We start from the raw sequence: 23,211 nt of genomic DNA on the forward strand, positions 1-23,211 counted from the left end.
TAATATTATGGTGAAATAGCCTATCTATTTATATTTTTATTTTCTTAGATGTCTAAATTTTATTGACGTGTTACTGATGTGTTGCTTTTCTTTAATAATCAGGCTCTTGTTAACCAAGTGTGGGCGACTGTTTATAATCGATTTAACAAAACACTGCCCGATGGTATGGTAGTATGTGGTGTTTTCACGAGAGATTTCCGCCATGATGCTCTGAACTGTCAGGTATACTGTTATTTCAGATTTGTTATTATATGATACATTTCTTTATTTAAATAACAAAGTTTGAACTTCTGGTAGACTGCATCTCAGAAAGTTCATCATGGTACTGTTTTTTAAACTATGAACTTCCAAACACATCAGAATATAACAGAAGAAAAATCTAATATTGTAGAAATCTTCATGAACAGACCTTTCCTGATGTCTGAATCTCACTTCATTTTACATGAAGTTCCAATAGAGATGATAGATCTTGTGTGTACAACAAACTGGTTTGCTTACTTGCCAGTTTTCTAGATCAGTGGGTAATAATATACACTGAAGTTAACGATCTTGAAAACCATCCCGCCCTTTTTTTTAACAAGTATGTTCTCAATTTCATCTCTCTCTCAAGGAGTAAAGCAGATAAGCAGCTTAATTTAGTACTGCTATTTCTGCAGCTGCTTCTACCAACTGGAGTTCCTCTATGCAGTTTTTCCCCCAGGGGAAGGCAAGGCGGCACCTGGGCCCTAATTTCCCAAATTGGGTGTGTGTGTCTCCCCTGCACAGTTCTGGATCTAGGAGGGTGTTGGGGGAAGAGGTGGCACCAGCTGGGCCCCATTTTACCTCCTCCCTGAACTACAGCCAACCCTGCTTTGGCTGTCTATGGATCTCCTCCTACTAGCTGCAGTCTCTGGGATCTTGAACTATTTTCTAAACTAAATCTACATCTTCCATTTAAAATATAAGTGCATTAAGTGTCATCATCAGGTTAGCTTACTTTCTAAACATAGTAATTCATTCCTGGCACAAAAGGGTAATTGAATTTTGGTTCTTATTAGAGAAGATTAATATAGTGTTCAAGAATGGCGATTTGTACTGTGGGACTGTGTACTCTGCAGTCTGGAGCTTTTTGGCCCCTAAGTGTTAAGTTACCCCTGCAGCAGGGTGAGTATTCTCTTTTTTTGGTGAGAAATCTATTAGAAGGAGAACTTAAGAAGAAAGTGAATAGGGTTTATAATGGTTTGGCTAGTTCGGCTAATATTTAGATTATCTGGAATTTTGGATGCTTATCTTGGACATATCCAGATTCTGAACCTTTGAGGAATCAGCCACCTCTAGTTGTTATTCACTGAAAATAAAAAATGTTTATTTACATTATAAAAACTATGTCTTATAATAATGTCATTTGTCAGCAGGTTTCAAACTAATGGGCTGCAAACATTTTTTCAGGTACTAGTGACGGTGCCTCAATGCTTAGAAATCCTGCTGCTGTCACCTCACCGCCAGCAATGGGTCAAAAGGATCAGATATGTTATATTTGATGAGGTAGATTTCTACTGTCCTTCTTTGCTTCTATTGGAATTATTAAAGGGTATTTTATTAAAATGTCAGGAGCTAAGTGAGTTTGGCATGTTTATATGCACATATTCTATTTTTTTTTTAAACAAGCTCCACTCCCTCTTCCAATGGCACTTAGTCAGCTGTCCGTGCACCTTTTTCTTTTGGTACTATCACTCTCACTCATTTTTTTAAAGTCTCCTGTTCATGGCAATTCTCAGCTGGTCGGAAGCACTGGGATTTGTTTCTCTCCATGTCTAAAGCAAATGCCATTTGTGATTCAACTATGGAGGATGTTTTTAAGTGCAATATTGAGCTATCTTCTTTCACATGGACTAGGGTTCTACTCATAGGGGAATCAGGAGCATGCTGTTTCATGCTGTCTGGAGTGGCTCACAACTGTGAGTGCCTACATCAGGGCAGACTGTCAGAAAACAAGGGCAGACACCCAAAACTGGTGGTATGTTCCATAATCAGATTTCACCAAACCACTAATAAATGTGAATTCCTGGATCACTATACCAGTCTTACCATAGAGTCACAGACAGTCCCCCATAGACTCTCCAGTCTATCTTGCCACCCAGACAAATGGGGCTTTGTGATAATGGTCACTTTAACCAAAAATCACACTGCATCAGGTTTCTCCCAGTCCCAGTAGACCAGTCACTTACCCCAAATCAATTGGTACTGCAGGTCTGACACCAAAGACAATTCTGGCAGCCAATTCCATAGCAAACTAACTATAGGTTTATTAGCTAAGAAAAGGAAATGAGAGGTATTGAGAGCTTAAAGCAGAGAAAATATATTAGCAGGTGCGTCACAGTTTGTCAGTGCAAACTGTAGCAGAGATGCAGTAATCTGCCAGTTTCCCAAAAGCCTCTCGGGGCTACCCAGAATAACTCTGGGGATCTCTGACTTCTCATTCAGTTATTCTGCCCTGTTAGAATCCAAACAGTCCAGAGTAAAGGATCTTTCTTTGAATCCATATTTATAATATCTTCACACAGAAAGCAAGCTGACGGTGTCTCTACTCACATGGGCTTTTCCTTTGATAAAGATGAGTGAGGAATCCACTTTGAGTCTCTGTCCTCAGGTCATCACCACAATGGCCATTTGCTTTGGAATTAGCAAATTCCTTAAATCCTTCATTAGCATTTCACAAGATTTCTTTGATGGGTTATTTAATCACAGGGTATACATCATGTAAATGTTTGCCATTATATTATAACAGGAACAGATAAGTGAAAACAATACAAGTAACATTATATTAGTTTTCATGAAGTTTAAACATTTGAATACACACGTATATTACTTACTTTGATCTATACTAATACACAAGCAAATTGGCCTACGGCCCCGATCTGACCTGGTTTGCCAGCATCACACCCTGTCTCTAAATAGTAAATATTTATCCTGGAGAACTTTATGGAAGTGCAATGTGCTGCTATTTCCCCAGCTGTGTGCTGGAAGAGTCTAATTTACTTTGTTAGGACTTGGAAAATTGGCAGGACAGTGGGGAAAATATTGTAAATCTACTGTTCAGTATAGAAAGTAAAAAATTGAGTTTTTTTTCTAATGTGAAACATCCATTTTTAAAAGTGAATATTATGTCTAATAACAGGTCCATTGTCTTGGTGGTGAAATTGGAGCAGAAGTTTGGGAGCACCTTCTAGTTATGATTCGATGTCCATTTTTGGCTCTCTCTGCAACTATTAGTAACCCAAAACATCTTACTGAGTAAATATAATGCTTTATTTTCTTGAAAGTGCAAAATGAGTTGCCTTATTTGATTTGAATTGCTTTACTTTTTTTAAATCTCTGTGTATTTTGAACACACATCTTTAGGGCCCTACATTGTTATCAAGCAATTTACATGATCTTGGGCTGCATATCCTGCCCCCTCTGCAGTCCCACAGAGTTTTTCACCAGGAGACAATAAGAAGGGAATTCAGCACAGTTCACTGGATATAGTTTCTGGAATAACTTTCCACATTCTGTGGGTTGTGTCATGGGAGGGGATGATTTAGGTAACTTGCATTTATATAAGGGTCAATCCTTGAACCTAATGCATAAACCAAGAGGTCCATCTGGGTCAAGGGAGACAATAGGGGGGAGGGATAGCTCAGTGGTTTGAGCATTGGCCTGCTAAACCCAGGGTTGTGAGTTCAATCCTTGAGGGGGCCACTTGGGGATCTAGGGCAAAATCAGTACTTGGTCCTGCTAGTGAAGGCAGGGGGCTGGACTCGATGACCTTTCAAGGTCCCTTCCAGTTCTAGGAGATGGGATATCTCCATTTATTTATTTATTTATTTATTTAATCCACATCGCAGACCGTGTAGAAGCTCGAGAGCTATTCTGTAGCTGCTATTATAACCTTAGTTGCTCTAGGGGCATTTAGTTAGTGGATCTGTATGTTTGTGGATCTCCAGCTCCTCCTCTTCCCCCACTCATCTGGCCAACACCCCATCTGCCAGGGCATAGGGCGGCCCTACAGAGCTGGGGTCCTAGCCTATATTAGATGTTAAGACCCTAGGCTTCCCACTGCCTGCTACCCAACTGATGAAGTTGCATCAGTTCTACTACATTCAAGGCTTTCCTCACATCTGAGGAATTTAAAAGGGAAGAATTTATTCCATAATGACACAATGTCTTTTGTTCTCTTATTCTTGGTATTATTCTACTAAAAAGGATTTTTTCATAGTATTTCCAGAGTATCAGAGAAGTCTGCAGTTTGCTAGTTTGAAGATGGTTTAATGGTTCAATAAATGGTTGGTTTATTAGAATATCAAAAAAGGAATTGTTTATGCAGGTATGTTACATTGCACTACTTTTCCAGCAAATGCATTATTTTTTGTTTAGGTGGCTACAGTCAGTAAAGAGGTACTGGCAACATGTTGAAAGTGTAAGAGAAGAAAGCCTTAGATCTTTTACAAGCACCAAGAAAGGAACTAAAAAACAAAAGAATATCAAGACAGTAAATAAATCATATAAAGTTAAATTGGGTATGTATCAGAATGCAACATTTAAAAAACCAGATTAGTCCTTTATATCTGATTTTTAAAAAGGATATGGTGAAAATCAGCAAATGTGAGTGTCTAATAAAATGAGATTTTTCAAAGACTCTGAGTACCCACAACTACCACTGACTTCAATGATAACTGAAGGTGCTTATCACCTTTGACAATAAGACCATTTGCTTAGATGCGTAAGTTTAGGTACTCAAGTTTGAAAATGGTGGCCTTTTGGTTTTAGTTTTAAACTATTATCAGGTAACTTGCTTTAGATTTAGAAACTTATTATTCTGTTTACAGTGCTTTATGGAGAGAGATACAATGATTTGGAAAAATATGTGTGTTCCCTAGAGGACAATGACTTCAAAATTCATCACTATCACCCATGTGCTGCCCTAACTGTGGACCATGTAAGTTTAATGGTATAATAAATAAAACAATTTTTGAAATGAACCATGAAATTAAGAAAACATACCTTCATGACATGTTGCAAGGAAACCAATTTCCCTGCCCAGGTTAAAAAAAGGCTGGGGTGATGCAGAAACAGGGATTGAGCTCCTGTAGAAGGAATTATGTTGTGTCATTTTTGCAGCATTCATGTTCAAAGACAAATTCTATCCTGTCTTTCTATCTCTCAAGAATGGCTACTGCAACACAAGAACCTAAGAAAGGGCAATGTAGAACAAGATGGGAAACAGTTGTCCACTGAAGAGAAGATGAAGAGGGACCCTCCCCTACATACACACACACAAACCATAAATCCTCTCTGCTTTCCTTTTTCTGGTATTACAGATAGATAAATATGGCTTCCCTTCAGACCTGACTTTTTCTCCACGAGAAAGTATTTTACTGTATGACTCCATGGTACTAGTCTGGGAAAACTGGCCAAGAGCTGACGTAAGCACTCATCACTTATATATTTTCACAACTAGTCTGAGCAGTTGTTTGTAAGAGGCCATTGCATGTTTGCCAGACGACATTGTCTGAACATATTTTGTAACAACATAGTTTTTCTGTTACCTGTTTTTAAGGAGCTAGATCCTGAGAAGTTTACACATTTTAAAAATAAAATAGTAATCACAAAAGCAGATGCAAGAAAATATGAAGAAGAATTGAAGGAAGAGCTAAAAAATTGGATAGTACATGACAACAGAATGAAGGTAACTACAATGATCAAGTTATGGGACATTCTTCTCAGGTATGACTAGAAAGCTAGATTTAATACAAAGCAATTATAATTCCTTCAGTTAGAGAGTTAATGCATGTCATTTTTAAAAGCAGATGTTAGTTCAAGCGTTGTAAAAAATTATGAATATTTTTGGAACTTTTTAGGTTTTTGATCTCCAAATACCATATTACTTAGATTTTCCTGAACTTGACGACTTGATCTTAACCTGAGTGTCTGACAAGTCCTGGACTGGACTTTGCAGATATATTGATGAATGATGATCTTGATGGTCTTCTAGGCTTTAGAAAAATCTCAGGGTTTATATTAACACTAAACATGGTTATCAAGAGTCTTATTGGCAAAAACTCAGGAAAATATATAACATAGTAGAGTAGAACACCACAGTCTCTGTGTAGTACTTGGTAGATTTGAGAGTTAGTTATAACTTTGTCCATTTTAATGAGTATTTCTCTAATTACTTTGTTGACAAGGTCTGTACAATAAAAGATTAGTACAACTTGTACTTGTATCTGTGGTTTCTAAGGTGCTTTTGATTATTAATTTGCATAATTGTTTATCTTCCTCCTGCCTTCTGGTTCTCTTTTAAAAACATTTAAAAATTTCAAAACCTGTTCTTTTAACCAACAGAAATTTTGTGCTAAGCAGTCTGTCATCCCACCTACAACATCTTGAGATGCAGTCTAATCCTGTTACTTACCAAAGTCAAGGTTGTAGTCAGGCTAGAACTGATAATCATTTTATATAACAAAAACCTGCAGCCTTATTAAAAAGGTACTCCAGAATGAACCTTGCGTACTCTTCATCTAATCATTATCTCTGTTTCTAGGCTAACAGGGTGCTGAAGTTACTCAAACCCCAACGTCCCTATTGTTCAGAAAAAGACATGAAGGACAATTTCCCATGTTTTGTTGAAAAACTAAGACAGATGGATAAACTGCCTGCATTATTTTTTCTGTAAGTCACACAAATGCAATAAAAAAAGTTACAATTTATATAGTAGAGAAATATTGCACATGGGCTTAAATTGCAGGAAGGCAGATTTAGATTAGACATTAGGAAAAACTTCCTAACTGTCAAGGTAGTTAAGCACTTGAACAAATTACCTAGGGAGGTTGTGGGATCTCTGGAGGTTGGGGGGTTTTAAGAACAGGTTAGACAAACACCTGTCAGGGATGGTCTAGATCAGATGTGGGCAAACTATGGCCCGCGGGACCATCCTGCCCGGCCCCTGAGCTCCCGGCCTGGGAGCCTAGTCCCCAGCCCCTCCCCCCTACCCCACAGCCATGCCGCCACGCTCTGGACCGCCGCTCCAGTTGGGCAGCATGGGGAGCACAGCTGGCTGTGGCCGGGTGTTGCGGCTGCGAACTCCTGCTGCTGGTAAGGGAGCGGGAGGTCCTGGGGGGGCAGTCAGGGAGGAGGGGGTGGTTGGATGGTGCGGAGATTCTGGGGGAGCGGTCAGGGGATGGGGAGCAGGGAGGATTGGGAGTGGGAGTCTCGGGGGGCCTGTCGGAGGCGGGGATGTAGATAAGGGTTGGGAGGGCAGTTGGGGGACAGGGAGCAGGAGGGGTTGGATAAGGGGGTGGGATCCCAGGGGGAGTTGGGGCGCGGGGTCCCGGGAGGGGATGGTCAGGGGACAAGGAGCAGAGGGTGGTTGGATAGGGGATGGGAGTCCTGGGGGGGCTGTCAAGGGCGGGGGTGTGGATAGGGGTTGGGGCAGTCAGGGGACAGGGAGCAGGGGGGTTGGATAGGGTGCGGGGGTCCTGAGAGGGGGCAGTCAGGGGACAAGGAGCAGGGGGGTTGGATGGGTTGGGGGTTCTGAGAGGGGCAGTCAGGAGGTGGGAAGTGGGAGGGGGCGGATAGGATAGTTGCGCAACCCTGATGTGGCCCTCGGGCCAAAACGTTTGCCCAACCCTGGTCTAGATAATACATATTCCTGCCTCAGTGCAGGTGAATAGAGTAGGTGACATATTGAGGTCCCTTCCAGACCTACATTTCTATGATAATCAAAGAAAATGTCATGAATCTAAGGAATCTACCAAGGTATAGCAATATTATGAAATATGTAACTGGCATAGAATAGTTCTCCCATTAAATCTGAAATATTTTTTACTTTAAAAATAATCACTCTTTAACCCTTTTGCCACAAGTCCATCACATGTGTAAGTGAATAGCATGATATTGTACCTAACTGTGTGGAGAAACTTCTGTTCTTATGACAAGTTGTTGGGTGTGGCTGAAGTGTTTAAAGGGTCACTTTTTACAGTGTAAGGAAGAGCTCCGAATGCTTGTTGCAGCTAACAATAAGTACAGAGTTGTGGGCTGTCAGTTGTTTGTAAAATTAAAATAAAAACAAACAAAAAACAAAAAGCAGCTCTCCTTGGCTAATATGAAGATCCAGTACACTTTCCACTGTAAATTCTCAAAATTGATAATCTGAAGAAAAGGTCATTGTTATTTATTAAATGTATTTTTTAATTAAAATATTGTTTACATTCATGAAACTATTTCCACAGATTCCCTTTCTTAGATGACCTGAGACACTATGTTATGTTAAAAAGTAGTTAGTCTAAATGGGTCAGTAAACCTCATAGCCTATGCAATATTTTACTTAAAAGCTTTATAGATGTGTGAATTCCTGCATATATACAGTTCTTGGGGATTTTTTTTTTTTTGTACCTGCCACCAAATCTCTAAACTTAGTGGTTTTAACTAGATTTCTACCATTATCCTTTTCAAGCTCCAACTCTTCTCTATTTGGATTTTGGTTTAGATATTTCAAAATATTAAAAGGAGAAGATATGTTGTTGCTTCTGCTGTCTTCCTAAGCACTCATTTTGAGTCAAGATGGCTAATGACAAGTCAGATTGTAAATTCATCTCACATCCTCACAGGATCTCTCTCTTGGATAAGGTGTATGTTGGTGTGGGGAAAAAGGGCACTGACAAAAAGTGCCCAGACTGTTCCTTTTCTCTCACATCATTATTATACTATACTCATCACCCTATCTGAACACTTTGACCATGGCATTGTTCACTCTTCACAGTCAGGATGAATAAGACAGATGGCAAAAGTTCTCTTAAAACAGGAATGGTCTTGACTTTCATTCACAAAGCCTTGACTTTGGCTTCAATGCCTTGTTGGTTTTCTGATCTGTGGCCTCAGATAATGTGAATCAAATATGCATCTGCCTTATCAGTTCTGAAGCACAGGAAAAAGAATAAAATAATAATAATAATAATAATAATATAATATAATAATGAAGAGGTCCTTGAATCTAAAGGCTCAGCCATAGAGATCCAGTGTCCTTGTGTGCATTCCTGGAGCAGCAGCTTTCAGCTCCATCACTACTAGTATCAGTACTTTCAGTTTGGGGGTCATACCTTGGCATTGCTGTTTGGACACATGGCTTCTGTGATGGGGGTCTACAAACCCCCCACAAAACATTGGAAGGAAAGGGCTGAGAATCCTCTCTGTCTGCAGACAGACAAACTAGTCATGCCCCAGCTCAGCTGTGAGAAATATCAGTTCTGGAAGGAAATTCCAACAAATATGATGACTAATGAGGGAAAGTCTAATTATATAGAGGGAGGAACAGGAAGAGGAGCTTGGAATTGCTAAGGAGCAATAATTCTCTATAGCAGCGATTCTAAAACTTTAGCAACTGGAAGACCCCCATTTTTATTTAAAATTTTTTGTGGATGTTGGCCTGATTGGGAAGTTCTTTTAGAAGCCTTTTACTTTCTATGGAGGATATGTTTCCTTACACTTTCCTCTTTTTTCTTTTGTTTCCTTGAATGTAAGCAATGTGAGATTGTGCATGATCCTTCACAACATACCCAATGCTGAAATGTGTAGCATGGCTACACAAAGTTTGATAGGTACCTTTACCTTCACCCAGCACTCATCTCTTGATTAGGAAGCTATACCAGACACCCATTTCATGAAGGTGTAGTGCATTACTTTTTCTGGTTATTCCAAGGGTGCAGCTCTGTAGCAGCAGTTTCGTGGGGAGAAAACTACGTTTCTTTCACAGATTCATACCTGCCCTCCCTCCTCTCTGTATGCTTCAGAATCTAAATTCTGGGAAGACAGATAAGAAATCAGGGTTGCAGGATCTTGCATCTCGTTAGAATCTTGCTCAGAATATGGCTTTGCACATTTACTGAGATATATGACTCCAGCCAGGATAGTTGGCCATCTTTATACATTAAGAAGTGGAAACGGCACAAAGATATTCCTGCATGAATGCATGCACAACAGTGTTCTACAATACATAGAGGCAATGTATTTGAGAAATCTAGTTACTAGTAAGTTACCTAGTTTTTAAATTCTATTTTAAAGATTCGACATTAAAAAGGTGGAAAAATGGGCTGAAAATATAAAAAACTGCCTGGAGAAGAAGCAAAAGAGTAAACAAATACCAAAGACTGAAAAGCAAATACATTTGCTAACAAATAGATTGAAAAAAAAGGAAAAGTCCATGCAGAAGAATCAGACTGTGTAAGTATTACTTGCATTTGAATCTATTGAAACGATTTCTATTAGGTTCATTGTTTAACTTCTTGTACCAGATCTATATGAAAGAGACCTTTCTAAACTAAAAAACTTGATTTTTCTCTTACTCCCCCTTCTACCTGTAGTCTTTCTCTAGGGCTGTCAAAAGAAAAACTAGCCAAGGTTTCAAAGAACTTTCTTCAAAAAAATATAATGCTTACTTGCCTACCTCTCCAGAGAGCCTGTGAGCACAGCCTAGCTCCCTGATTGTGCAAAAAAACCAGTTTTTATATTTTCCCCACCCTGCCTTGTTGAGGCTAGGACTATAGTCTGGCTGCTCTAGTGCACTAAATATCCCAGGTTCAGAGAGAGAGAGAGAGAGAGAGAGAGAGAGAGAGAGTGAGATGGAGTGGTTGGAACCACCAGGAGCCAGTCAGAGTTAGTCTGATCCCTCATCATTAAGGGTATGCAGTGCTTAATTTGTAATGAAAGATGTGTCAGGGCTCAGGCATCACACTAGCAGCAGTGCAACGTTTCAGGGATGTTCCTCTGGCAGCTGTGACATGTGAGTGGAGGCAAAGTATTGCGCTGCTGCTTGAATCTCTTACACACATAAAAGAACTGATGTGGCAAGTCCAGAGGTGCCGGGGCTATGAACTGCCAAGCCTAGAGATGCCCAGGCTCAGCCCCAGCCCAAATTAAGCACTGAGGGTATGTCTACCCTACAGCAGCATAGCTCCAGTGCTGACCCTTCCTACATTGATGAAAGGAGTTTTTTTATCAGTGTAGTTAATCCACCTCTCCTTGAGGTGGTAGTTAGGTTGACAGAAGAATTCTTCCATCGACTTAGCTGTGGGGGTTAGGTTGACCTACCTGCATTGCACAGGGTGTGAAGTTTTTCACAGCCCTGAGTTATGTAACTAGGGTAATGTAATTTTTAGGTGTAAACCAGGCCTAACATGGTTAGACCAGAGTTCCAGCTCACCCTACTCAGAGCTCTGTTCTTGGGCCCTAAACCAGAGTTAGTAGTTTAGATTTTCCTCAAACTCCATGTTAACTTTCCAAGACCACTTTCTCACCCCCAGTGACTGTACCCCTGTACATCATTTATTTCTTAGAAGAAAAACCCTGGCATGGAGTAGGGCTGATCCCTAGAGGGTTCCTTCACCATCCTTAAAGGGCCACCCTGTTACACAATAAACATTTTCTTCCTGATTTTTCAGGTGTATCAGACCAAATTCATACAAAAACTAAATACAAATCAAAACTGAATACAAGTTGGAGTGTACAATTTTTTGCCCCCCTGTGGTACTTCAAGGTTCTGCCCTCATATCGTTTTTCAGTTGAGTCAGAAGTCGAGTGTTTGATCAACACATTCATATTTTTTCATAGACCTAATCCTGCTCCACTGGCATCAGTGGACTTCTGCCATTGACCTCAGCAGGAGTAGGTCCTGTATCTGAAAACAAACATCAGCCTGATGGTGTATTATGTACAATCTGGCAGAAGGATTGGTCTGGTGGGAATATCTCAAAACAAAAACAAATAATAAAATGTAGTGAACTTTTAAAACACTGATTGCAGATTTTCTTAGATAAAGGTTCAAACTAACAACTAATGTGTATTTTGTATAGTGGCATGAAAATTACATCAAGTAAAACTGATAAAATGATACTTGAGGAGGCTGAGCATGGAAATTTGATGGAAAAACTTGGGAAGCTAACTGAAATCCCTCCGGATTGCACCTATGCAAATAGCCAAGCTGTTGATACAGAGGTAAGAAAAAAGCAAAAGTGCTGCTAATTCTACATTCCAATAATAAATGCTGGGCCCTGAGAAAGAACTTATTCTGCAAAGGTTCTTCTATTGCCCTCATCAGTGTAGTATCTGAGCACCTTCCAGTAGTCTTTAAAAATGTGACTAACATCTGTCATGTATGATTGGTTCTCTCTCTCATTGTCTTCCCAGGAGAATTGTGTGCAGTGTAGCCTCTAATGTTATGTTTCTTTAAATGTACCTGTTGATATGTGTTTGCTAGAAAAGACAAGGTGAAAGAAGTGCACCTTGCACTTGGAATGGAATGTGGTGATGTTTGTGATGGCCTGTAGCTCCCACAATCTGAGACTGGCTTCTGAGAAAACTCCATCTCCTGCACAGACAAGCTTTATTCTTGTGTTGGAAAGTTCCATGGTGCCTAAGAAGCAGAGCTATGAGCCATGGTCCTTATCCCGAAGATTTAGGTGATATTTTAGATCTCCCAAGCCCAGGCTAGTCCATTGACGATTAGGACCGAGACCTTGAGTTTGGCTTGATGTTCTATGGAAAGCCAATGTAGAGAGTGGAAGACAGGTCTGATTTGCTCAGGATAGCCAATGTTGCTGAGTATTTTCTACTAGTTGGAGTTTCCTAAGGGTAATGGCTTCATGTCCAAGTATATTGCATTGCTGCTTTACTTTTATTGGTAAAACTATTATAAGGGTAATTAAATATTAATCAAAATGAAACACTGTATCTAAGATTAATTGCCCCCTTTTACTTTGAAAATTAATATGTTTTAAATGTATATGCTATATATTTCAAAAATACATCCCAGAGTCTGAAATTCTCCCCACCATTAGTTACTAGCAGGGCCGGCTCCAGGCACCAGCTTACCAAGCAGGTGCTTGGGGCGGCCACTTCGGAGAGGGGCGGCATGTTCAGCTGTTCGGCAGCAATTCGGCGGATGTTCCCTCACTCCTGCTGGGAGCGAAGGACCTCCCGCCGAATTGCCGCTGCAGATCGAGATCGCGGCTTTTTTGTTGTTGTTGTTTGTTTTTTTTTTTGGCTGCTTGGGCCGGCCTAAACCCTGGAGCCAGCCCTGGTTACTAGAAAACTTAAAATCAATCTGTCTTGATTGCTATCACATATTAGCTTTATTAGACCTAAAAATGTATTTGTCTACTTTAAAACATATATGCCACACATAAACATTTACTTATCCCCCAGTTGGTTTCTTGCTGGCCCTGATTTCATTTTAGGGACTACAGGTTGACTCTTTTTCCAGCTACTTTTTACCTTAACTCAAGGTCAATTTCAGATAGCCATACTCATGTTGAGTAGCACTGTATACCCTATTGGATTCAGTGGACTAATGGAGGAGTAAGGTACTATTCAATGAATAAGACTGGCAGAATGTAACCCTTTATCTATTTGTTATTGCTTGATTTTCTATGCTGGAAAAAAATGTTACAGTGATGAGCACTATAGAAATTTCTGCCACTCTTACTCATATCAAGTAGTACTGGAAATCAATTTAAAATGCTCACGTAGGTAAGTTTTACTCCATGTAAAGGTGGAAGAATCAATTGCTTGAATGGAAAAAAAAAAAAAAAGCTTGACTAAATTCAATGAATCAGATCTCAGAAAAGAGGTTTAACCAACGTGTTATTTGGTTTGAAATGTGTCACTGGCAGCCCACAGGACTATCTCTTAACCCAAGCAGTGTTTTAGGCTACATCTGCATTTCTTGCACATTGGTAGTAACAGATTTCCTATTGAGAGCACTGTTTGGCCAAAGCAGGTAATTTTAGGACAATGCATTACTCAATTGTATTCCATTCTGGCACTAGCTTAAATGAATGTAAATAAAAATGAAAAATATCTAAATTTTTTCATTTTCTTAGATTTTGCAGAAGGTGATGGATCGAGTGAAGTTCATGAAAACAAATACAACACTGAAAACACTGGCACTGAGAGGAATTGGATATCATCATGCTTCTGTGGAACAAAGAGGAAGACAGTTGGTGGAGATGCTCTTCAGGATGGGATTTATCCAGGTTCATTGTTTTTCACAGATTTTTTTTTAAGTATACAGCAGTATCTGCTTTGAGAATTAAATATTTTTTACATGTAATGATCTCCTTTGAGTATGCATTCACTTATTGAGGGCAAATGTAAGTGCAAGCACAATCCCCACAAAATGTACATTAAATATATTCCTTAGTGAACAAATTGCATGGCATATCTATGCAGTTTACCAAACTGACACCATTTTAGAATACCTAAGAAAAAATACAATAGAATCTTAGGCCCTAATCCTGAAAATACTTACATATTTACATGCATTTGTGCATGTGAATAAAGTTAAGCATAAATATAAATATTAGCAGGATCAGGGCCTTGTTTTGTATATCTTTCAATATAAATTGTTTAAAATACTTTACAGTGTTTAATAATAAAAATACTTGGCTCTTTCATACAAACTTATTTCAAGATCCGAAACTGCTCAAATTTTTTTAAGCTAAAGATAAGCATGGTAAGTAAGTTTGGGATATTGAGATAGAAAAGTCAATTGACTTTTTGTGAGAACCAAGACAATCCTTCTGCGCCTCCTCACACCAAAAAAACCAAACAGCAACCACACACCAAACCTTAATTAAAACAATGTGCAACCAGGGCACAACAAGACAGAAGAAGCCACATAAAAATGGGCAAAATACGTTAGGATAAGCAATTATGACTTATCATTGAGGAGGGAACCAAGTTGTATATTAACTGTTAAAGGCATTATGCTGTTAATAATTTAAAAAATCCAAATAAAAATGAAAGTGGCAGCAGTAATCCCTTACCTGTGTAGCAATGATTTTCCACAGCTGCTCCATATTGTCTGTTCACCAGTCAGGATAATTTCTCTTCCCCCTTTCACTTGTTAAGCTACTACCTGTACCTAATTTACTCTGTTTATAATTCCATCATTTCAAGGGTGGAGTACCTGTTGTGGGTGCCTGTTATCATCTTTGCCTGGAAGTAATAATGTACAGAGGTGGATTAATTTTCTATTTAGCATTTCTATCTTTAAGGCTATCAGAATGGAAACACAAGTTTATAAATATAATTTTCAATACTTATGTTTATTTTCCTAGGTGGTTACAGCTACTGGAACACTGGCTTTAGGAATCAACATGCCATGTAAATCGGTTGTCTTCACACAGAATTCTGTGTATTTGGATGCTCTGAACTATAGACAGGTATTGAAATACACAGCTAGTTTAACTAACACACACATCTGTACACACGTACATAAATTTAGACAGAAAAGTTCTGGATAGCCGTATATATATGTATATATAAAAAGCTGGTCAAAATATTTCTGTCTAAAAAGTTTGATGAAAAAGGGAAAACACACACCACAAGTGAAGATTTTAGGCATATGATTAGGGCCCTACCAAATTCACAGCCACGAAAAACGCGTCACAGACCATGAAATCTGGTTTCCCCCCGTAAAATCTGGTCTTTTGTGTGCTTTTACACTATACAGATTTCACAGGAGACCAGGGTTTCTCAAATTGGCGGTCCTGACCCAAAAGGGAGTTACAGGGGGGTCACAAGGTTATTTTAGGGCGGTTGCAGTATGGCCACCCTTACTTCTGCACTGCCTTCAGAGCTGGGCAGCCAGAGAGTGGCGGCTATTGGCTGGGCACCCAGCTCTGAAGGCAGTGCCCCGCCAGCAGCAGTGCAAAAGTAAGGGTGGCAATACCATACCATAACATCCTTACTTCTGCACTGCTGCCTTCAGAGCTAGGTGGCTGGAGAGTGGCAGCTGATGACTGAGGGTCCAGCTCTGCAGGCAGCAGAGCAGAAATAAGGATGGCAATACCATACCATTCCATCCTTACTTCTGTGCTGCTGCTGGCGGCAGCGCTGCCTTCAGAGTTGGGCTCCCAGCTAGCAGCCGCTGCTCTCCAGCTGCCCAGCTCTGAAGGCAGTGCCGCTGCCAGCAGCAGTGCAGAAGTAAGGGTAGCAACCGCAAACCCCACCTACGATAACTTTGTGACCCTTCCCAAACTCCTTTTTGGGTCAGGACTCCTACAATTACAACACCGTGAAATTTCATATTTAAAAAACAGAAATCATGACATTTACTATTTTTAAAATCCTACGATCGTGAAAGTGACCAAAATGGACTGTGAATTTGGTAGGGCCTTACATATGATCAATTTCCAAGTCATGACATAAATCAGTCTATTCTGCATTTTCTACCTACCTAATGCAACCTACTTACATAGCCCCCATCAATTTAGTCTGAGTGCCTCACAATCTGCAATGTATTATCCTCACAACACCTGTGTGAGTTAAAGAAGCACTATTATCCCCATTTTACAGATGGAGAACTGAGGCACAGAGACAGTATGGGTATGCCTGTACTGCAATTAAACACCTGTGGCTAGCCAATGAGAGCTGACTTGGGCTCATGGGACTTGGGCTACAGAGCCATTTAATTGCTGTGTAGATGTTCAGGCTTGAGTTGGAGCCTGGGCTCTGGGACCCTTCCCTCTTGCGGGGTCCCAGAGCTCAGGCTCAGCCCAAGCCTGAATATCTACACCACAATTAAATAGCCATGTAGCCCAAGCTCTGCGAGTCCAAGTCAGCTGACATGGGCCAGCCATGGGTATTTAATGGCAGTGTAGACATACCCTATGTGGCTTGCCTAACATCACACAGGAAGCCTGTGGCAGAGGAGAAACTTTCATGTGGTTCTCCCAAGTTCTAAGCAAGTGCCTTAACCACTGGACCATCCTTCTTCTGCTTTGCCGCTTTACCTACCCTGTGCCCTCTACCCATTCGCCCCTGGACTTATTCTAACATTTTTACCCCTGAGGAGCTTCAAATGGTTGCCATTAAAGTAAAAATCAGTGTCAGAGAGATGTCTCCTTTTCCTCTTCCCAAATGAGGAACTCTACCCCCATCCAACCAAATTAAGTGGGCTCGAATTCCAGGATGGACAAGACTTAGTTCTGCACCTCTGACAGGTTTTCCTTATATAAAAATGTCACTACTTTAAAAAATGGAATATCAGAAAAATAGAACTTTGTACCACTGTCAGCTTCCCAAGGAGTACCAACATTTGCTTCCAACAGAAGGTCCTGAGATATCGGACCTTAAAAATATCATGATTCTGGGTACCAAGAAGCTATTTTAGAGGTTTATTAAATTTGCCTCTAAGGCCTGAAAGGTGAACTCATGGCTAAAGCACCTGGCTTGACAGGTGGGAAGGATACAAAAATAGTCCCAATAAAAATGTTAAAACTGTAAAATATTCTTACATTGTGTTTTGTAACATGTGTTGCATATATAGAATATATTATAGTGATTTATTGGCAATAATTTGTAATGATCTGCATAATTTACACATGGTTTCATCACTGATAAACAATGCAGCAGATTTTAGACATGGCTTGGATGCATAGGGCAAAGGACAGAGAAGAATGAAAGATGACCCCCAGGTTTCAGGCTTGAGCGATAAAGAAGATGGTGATAGTGTTGATGGTAAAATAAAGGGAACTGGAGAGGGCTTGAGAGACAAACTCAGTAGTTTGGTTATGGTATGCTTAATTTCAGTGAGACGTTTAAGAGGAAAGGTCAGAGACACAGGATGAGATGCAGGATTGGAGAGGACGGAGACAACTCGAGAGTAGAGAGGTAGATTTGTAAATTGTCAGAATAGAAGCAGCAGTTTAAACCATGAGAGTAGATAAAATCAGCTAAATAGGTGATGTAAAGGGAAGAGGAGGAATCTAAAGATTGAGCCTTGAAGAATCCCAACAGCCAGTGGATAAAATGGGAGAGACCCAGTGAAAAGCCTTTATGCTATTCACCATCACGTACTCTGGTTCTGCTCCACAGCTTCAGCACTGATTCTCTGTGGATAAGTTATACCAAGAGCTGGTCAAACAAAAAAGGGGGAAATTATTCACAAATTTTTGCAAAATAAATAGTCCATTTTTCCTCAGACATGTTGGAATTAAAAATATTTCAACAACTCTAATTCTTCCCTGTGGCATTTGGGAGTGATCCTGTGTTGTTTCTGGGGGTCCAGTATAACCAATGCTGAATTTGAACTTAAGTGTTTTACAATAGATTATTTTATAACACACATTTTTATTTAATTGTGATGAGCTATTGCAATCCAGGGCCCTGGATGGTGGGAAGATCACCTGGAAGCAGGTTGCACAATAAAATGGTATATCTATATGGGACAGCTGTGAGTGTTTTATTGCAGTGTAGACATACCCTTTGGTACTTACATCCCTAAAGGCCAAGGAGAGAAGAGCTGTCTGAGAAGTGGCCATGGCCAGGAAGGTGGGAAGATACACCAATTCTACCTATCCCCTGGATAGCCTTTGCTGGCAAGGCTCCTATGGAGCCCCAGCTGTAATTTAAAGTTGCCCTCATCTGACAACCATTGAGGGAGGTGGTAGTACAATCATTGCAAGCCTCCTCCCCATAGCCAGGCACAAATCTCCCAATTGGCATAAGAAGTTGACTATAGCTTCTGCATTCTTTTCTGCTGGCCACATAATAAAGATTGCAGCATTCTTGGAATGTTCTAACCATCTAATCTTACAAAACTGGTCAAGGAACAGCATATCCTCAGCTCCTTTTCTCCCACCCTCCTTTTTTCTTCCCCTGTCTTGGCTGTGAGCTGGAAAGGCAGGCTGGGAGCAATAGGTGCCTATTACCCTCCACCCCCTGTCCCGTTTTTTTCACAGTTGCTATCTGGTCACCCTATTCAAACCAGAACAACCGGCATTACTGCAATGACTTTGTGCAATCATGGAAATGAGAAAAAAAATGTTGGCATTGCTTCTCTCTAGATGTCCGGACGTGCTGGACGACGTGGTCAAGACTTGCTGGGAAATGTGTTTTTCTATGATATTCCATTGCCAAAAGTAGACAAGCTTATAAAATCCAATGTACCTCAACTGAGAGGCCAGTTCCCTCTGAATATTTCCCTGGCACTGAGACTTATGCTGTTGGCTGCAAAAGCTGATGACAAAGAAGATGCAAAAGCAAAGGTATATTATATGGTTGTAGGCTATCAATGCTCAGTTAGATAATGGAACCTTTATTTATTTTTAGATCACATGTTGAAGAATTTTTATTTAGTTCAACACCAAATTACTAAATATGTAATTTTATTAACCTGAAAAATCTAAATGTTTTTAATAAATGGGGGGATTTCTGATTTCTAATACACATTAAGTAATACAAATTAATTATGATCTTTCCCTTTCCCTACACTGTTCACATTGTTTTCAGTGGAATCCAATTTTATTAAGTGATATATATTTGGATCAAATATATCTATGCTATTTATATATATATCTTACGATCACAGAAATTAGATGAAAAGGCCCTATAAAATCCTTAAGTACATTTTTTGTATTTTGTGCAGTTTAGTTTTAAATACATCAAACAATGATTCTAATAGATCTCAATATCAAGTTTTCCTGATAGTCATCGCAAATTTTCCCTTTTTTAATTTCATCCTATTTTTTTCCAAGAAACTCTTTGTACTAATCTCAGCAATTCCTCTCCCTATTTGGTGTTTACACCATTCAAATGTTTGCAGATTATTACATTGTCACACCTTTGTCTGCTCTTAGACAAGTTATATTTATTTAGTTCTTTTAATCTTTCATCAGTCAATTCCTTTAGCACTCTGATCTTTTTTCCCTCTTCTCTGAACTCCCTCTAATGTTGTCAGTCTTTCTGCTAGTGAGGTGTCCAGAAACAGATGTAATAGGAGCAAAACCATCCTGAGGGGCATGGACAGATTTAAGGGGCAATAGGACAGTAAATGCCACCGCCTCCTCCCCATGTTGCAGTGTTCCTGGAGTGGTTTAAGCAACGAGCTGTCTCTGATATCAGTAAGAAGGCAGAAGGAAAGGGAAAAGGAGCAGAGAAAGGGGCTCAACTGCCTAGGGAGAGGAAGTTTATCTTATTGTCTTTATAATACACCTTCACTTCTTCTTCCCTTTTCTCTTTCTTGTGTAGATTGCATCCAAGAGTAATTTTGTCCCCAAAGTGAAACGGGGAATGGACACACAGACCCTCCCCATGGTACCCTGAGTTCCCCAACAGCATAATTCCCCCTTCTCCCAAAACATCCCCAGAGCATTGTTGTATCATAAGCAGGGCATTCCCTAGCAAGTTACTAATTTAGACATTTTAGAGAGTGATAAATTGAAGTATTTTTCCTCCTAAGGTTTTGTCACTGTTGAAGCATTCACTTCTCTCCTTCAACCAGCCAAGAGTCGTGGAGATATTAAAGCTGTACTTTTTATTTTCTTTGCAATTTCTTGTCAAGGAGGTAAGATTCCACCTTGTCTTTCTGTTAATGAAATGGTTTATCTCTAATTTTAGTCTTTGGCCTTGATCCTGCAAAGAACACCACATGAGCTCAGGGACGTGCCCATGAACATGCTATGAACACTATTATTTTATAGATCAAACCAGCTATCCTGGTTATTATTGTTTGTGCTGTACATGTACCTCAGTTCTTCCACACAAGCCTGAGATTTTCACTGAAAATTACTTATATCAAAAATGCTGAATCATGATATTTTAAGAAAAAACAAATTGTGCAAAAGAACTAAATTTCACATGATTCCATCTTCCTATTTTTTTTTTTGAGTGGGGTGGCTCTGTATCTCATTTGAGATATTTATTACATAATACATAATTTGAAGGGCACTGTCACATGTTTTATCCTTGGTAGGTTGAGAGCTGAGCCTAACAATCTAGTTGGTAAGTACCACATATGATACCACCATTCTTAATAAACGCCTGCCAGTACAGCTAAAACACTCAGGAACTGTAACCTCTGATTTTACTCTTTGGCCTGGTCTACACTATGACTTTAATTCGGATTTAGCAGCGTTAAATCGAATTAACCCTGCACCCGTCCACACAACGAAGCCATTTATTTCGAAATAAAGGGCTCTTAAAATTGATTTCTGTACTCCACCCCGACGAGCGGAGTAGTGCCAAAATCGATATTGTCATTTCAAATTAGGGTTAGTGTGGCCGCAATTCGATGGTATTGGCCTCCGGGAGCTATCCCACAGTGCACCATTGTGACCGCTCTGGACAGCAATCTGAACTCGGATGCACTGGCCAGGTAGAGAGGAAAAGCCCCACGAACATTTGAATTTTATTTCCTGTTTGCCCAGCGTGGAGAGCACAGGTGACCACAGATAGCTCATCAGCACAGGTAACCATGCAGGCCGATAATCGAAAAAGAGCACCAGCATGGACCGTATGGGAGGTACTGGATCTGATTGCTATATGGGGAGAGGATTCAGTGCTATCAGAACTTCGTTCGAAAGGACGAAATGCCAAAACTTTTGAAAAAATCTCCAAGGGCATGATGGAGAGAGGCCACAATAGGGACTCAGATCAGTGCCGCGTGAAAGTCAAGGAGCTCAGACAAGCCTATCAAAAAACAAAGGAGGCAAACGGTTGCTCCGGATCGGAGCCGCGGACATGCCGCTTCTACGCCAAGCTGCATGCAGTTCTGGGGAGGCTGCCACCACTACCCCACCTCTGACCATGAATTCCGAGGTGGGGGTAATCTCATCAGCTACACTTGAGGATTCTGCGGATGGGGAAGAGGAGGAGGAGGAGGAGCTTGCGGAGAGCACACAGCACTCCGTTCTCCCCAACAGCCAGGATCTTTTTCTCAGCCTGACTGAAGTACCCTCTCAACCCTCCCAAGCCAGTATCCAAGACCATGACCCCATGGAAGGGACCTCAGGTGAGTTTACCTTTTAAAATATAAAACTTGTTTTAAAAGCAAGCGTTTTTTAATTATTACTTTGCCCTGAGGACTTGGGATCCATTCGCGGCCAGTACTGCTACTGGAAAAGTCTGTTAACGTGTCTGGGGATGGAGCGGAAACCCTCCAGGGACATCTCCATGAAGCTCTCCTGGAGGTACTCCAAAAGCCTTGCCACAAGGTTTATGGGCAGTGCAGCCTTATTCCATCCTCCATGGTAGGACACTTGACCACGCCATGCTAGTAGCAAGTAATCTGGTATCATTGCATGACAAAGCCTGGCAGCGTATGTTCCCGGTGTTTGCTGGCATTCAAGCAACATCCGTTCTTTATCTCGCTGTGTAATCCTCAGGAGAGTGATATCGCTCATGGTAACCTAGTTGAAATACGGGAATTTAATTAAGGGGACAGAGGTGGCCGTTCCTACTGGGCTGTTTGCCTGTGGCTGAAAAGAAATCCTTCCCTGCAGTTAGCCAAGTGCGGGGGGCGGGGGGGGAAGGAATTGGCCCTGAGCTTTTCGCGTTTGGCTAGCAGGGATCTTCCCTGATACCAGCCACACGGTGGGGGGAGGGGTAAAGCGATCATCCCAGAGAATTCATGGGGGGGTGGGGTGGTGTTAGTTTGGTTCCTGCAGGGATCTTCCCTGATACCAGCCACGCGGTGGGGGGAGGGATAAAGCGATCATCCACAGAATTGGATGCGGGGGGGGGGGGGCAGGGGTTAGTTTGTTTTCTGCTGCTGAAGGTTAACAGGAAAACCGCAGCACTCAACGGGCTTTGCTTGGTATGTGGGAAAGGAGGGTGCAGAAGCCGAAAGACAATGGCTTACCATGGCCACATGCAAGCCGAATTCTGTTGCCCGGACCTGTGTCTGTGATCTCTAGCAGCAAAGCCACAGGTACTCAATATTAAGAGGCAAAATACGACCTTGCACAGAAATCACATGTGCTATGTAATGTGAATAGTGTTGATCACCGTGAAAGAGTATAAGCATTGTTCTGTAAAATGTATCTTTTTAAAAAATTCTCTCCTTTTTTCCCTCCCTCCAGCAGCTGCAAATTTTTCAAGCCTCCCTCCTCCGTCCCGAAGGCTATCTCAGATAAGGCGTCGGAAAAAGAAGATGCGAGACGAGATGTTCGCGGAAATCATGGAATCCACCCGCAGTGAAATCTCTCATCTTGGTATTCTGGCGCTTCAGGGCAGGGGAAAGCAAGTCATAAAGTTCCATGAAAGTGCCCTTACGCATGCGAAAGTTTCGCAGTCACTCGGAATCATCCCACACCTGCAACACTATGTGGTCCCACCAGTCTGTGCTCGTTTCCCGGGCCCAGAATCGGCATTCCACGGATAGAACCTGCCCCATTAACAACATGATCTCCAAAG

At 40.8% G+C, this 23,211-nt stretch overlaps 2 protein-coding genes across 2 annotated transcripts in view; one reads left to right on the forward strand and one right to left on the reverse strand.

Annotated features, from left to right (window-relative positions):
- The window catches only part of DDX60 (DExD/H-box helicase 60), an 80,013-nt gene that overhangs the window by 42,182 nt on the left and 14,620 nt on the right, over positions 1 to 23,211 (forward strand). The window contains exons 18-31 of the mRNA XM_054029085.1: positions 103 to 222; positions 1,429 to 1,524; positions 3,158 to 3,273; positions 4,396 to 4,538; positions 4,848 to 4,957; positions 5,340 to 5,444; positions 5,579 to 5,707; positions 6,563 to 6,690; positions 10,078 to 10,236; positions 11,865 to 12,006; positions 13,893 to 14,045; positions 15,132 to 15,236; positions 18,864 to 19,064; positions 20,258 to 20,362. Of these exons, the coding sequence (XP_053885060.1) occupies positions 103 to 222; positions 1,429 to 1,524; positions 3,158 to 3,273; positions 4,396 to 4,538; positions 4,848 to 4,957; positions 5,340 to 5,444; positions 5,579 to 5,707; positions 6,563 to 6,690; positions 10,078 to 10,236; positions 11,865 to 12,006; positions 13,893 to 14,045; positions 15,132 to 15,236; positions 18,864 to 19,064; positions 20,258 to 20,362 (1,812 nt within the window). The remainder of the gene's footprint in view (positions 1 to 102; positions 223 to 1,428; positions 1,525 to 3,157; positions 3,274 to 4,395; positions 4,539 to 4,847; positions 4,958 to 5,339; positions 5,445 to 5,578; positions 5,708 to 6,562; positions 6,691 to 10,077; positions 10,237 to 11,864; positions 12,007 to 13,892; positions 14,046 to 15,131; positions 15,237 to 18,863; positions 19,065 to 20,257; positions 20,363 to 23,211) is intronic.
- The window catches only part of LOC128837710 (serine-rich adhesin for platelets-like), a 137,107-nt gene continuing 128,775 nt past the window's right edge, over positions 14,880 to 23,211 (reverse strand). Inside the window, exon 9 of the mRNA XM_054029089.1 lies at positions 14,880 to 15,009. Within this exon, the coding sequence (XP_053885064.1) occupies positions 14,966 to 15,009 (44 nt within the window). The 3' untranslated portion in view covers positions 14,880 to 14,965. The remainder of the gene's footprint in view (positions 15,010 to 23,211) is intronic.

This window comes from Malaclemys terrapin, chromosome 5, assembly GCF_027887155.1.
Source record: "Malaclemys terrapin pileata isolate rMalTer1 chromosome 5, rMalTer1.hap1, whole genome shotgun sequence".
NCBI classification, from domain to species: Eukaryota; Metazoa; Chordata; order Testudines; family Emydidae; genus Malaclemys; species Malaclemys terrapin.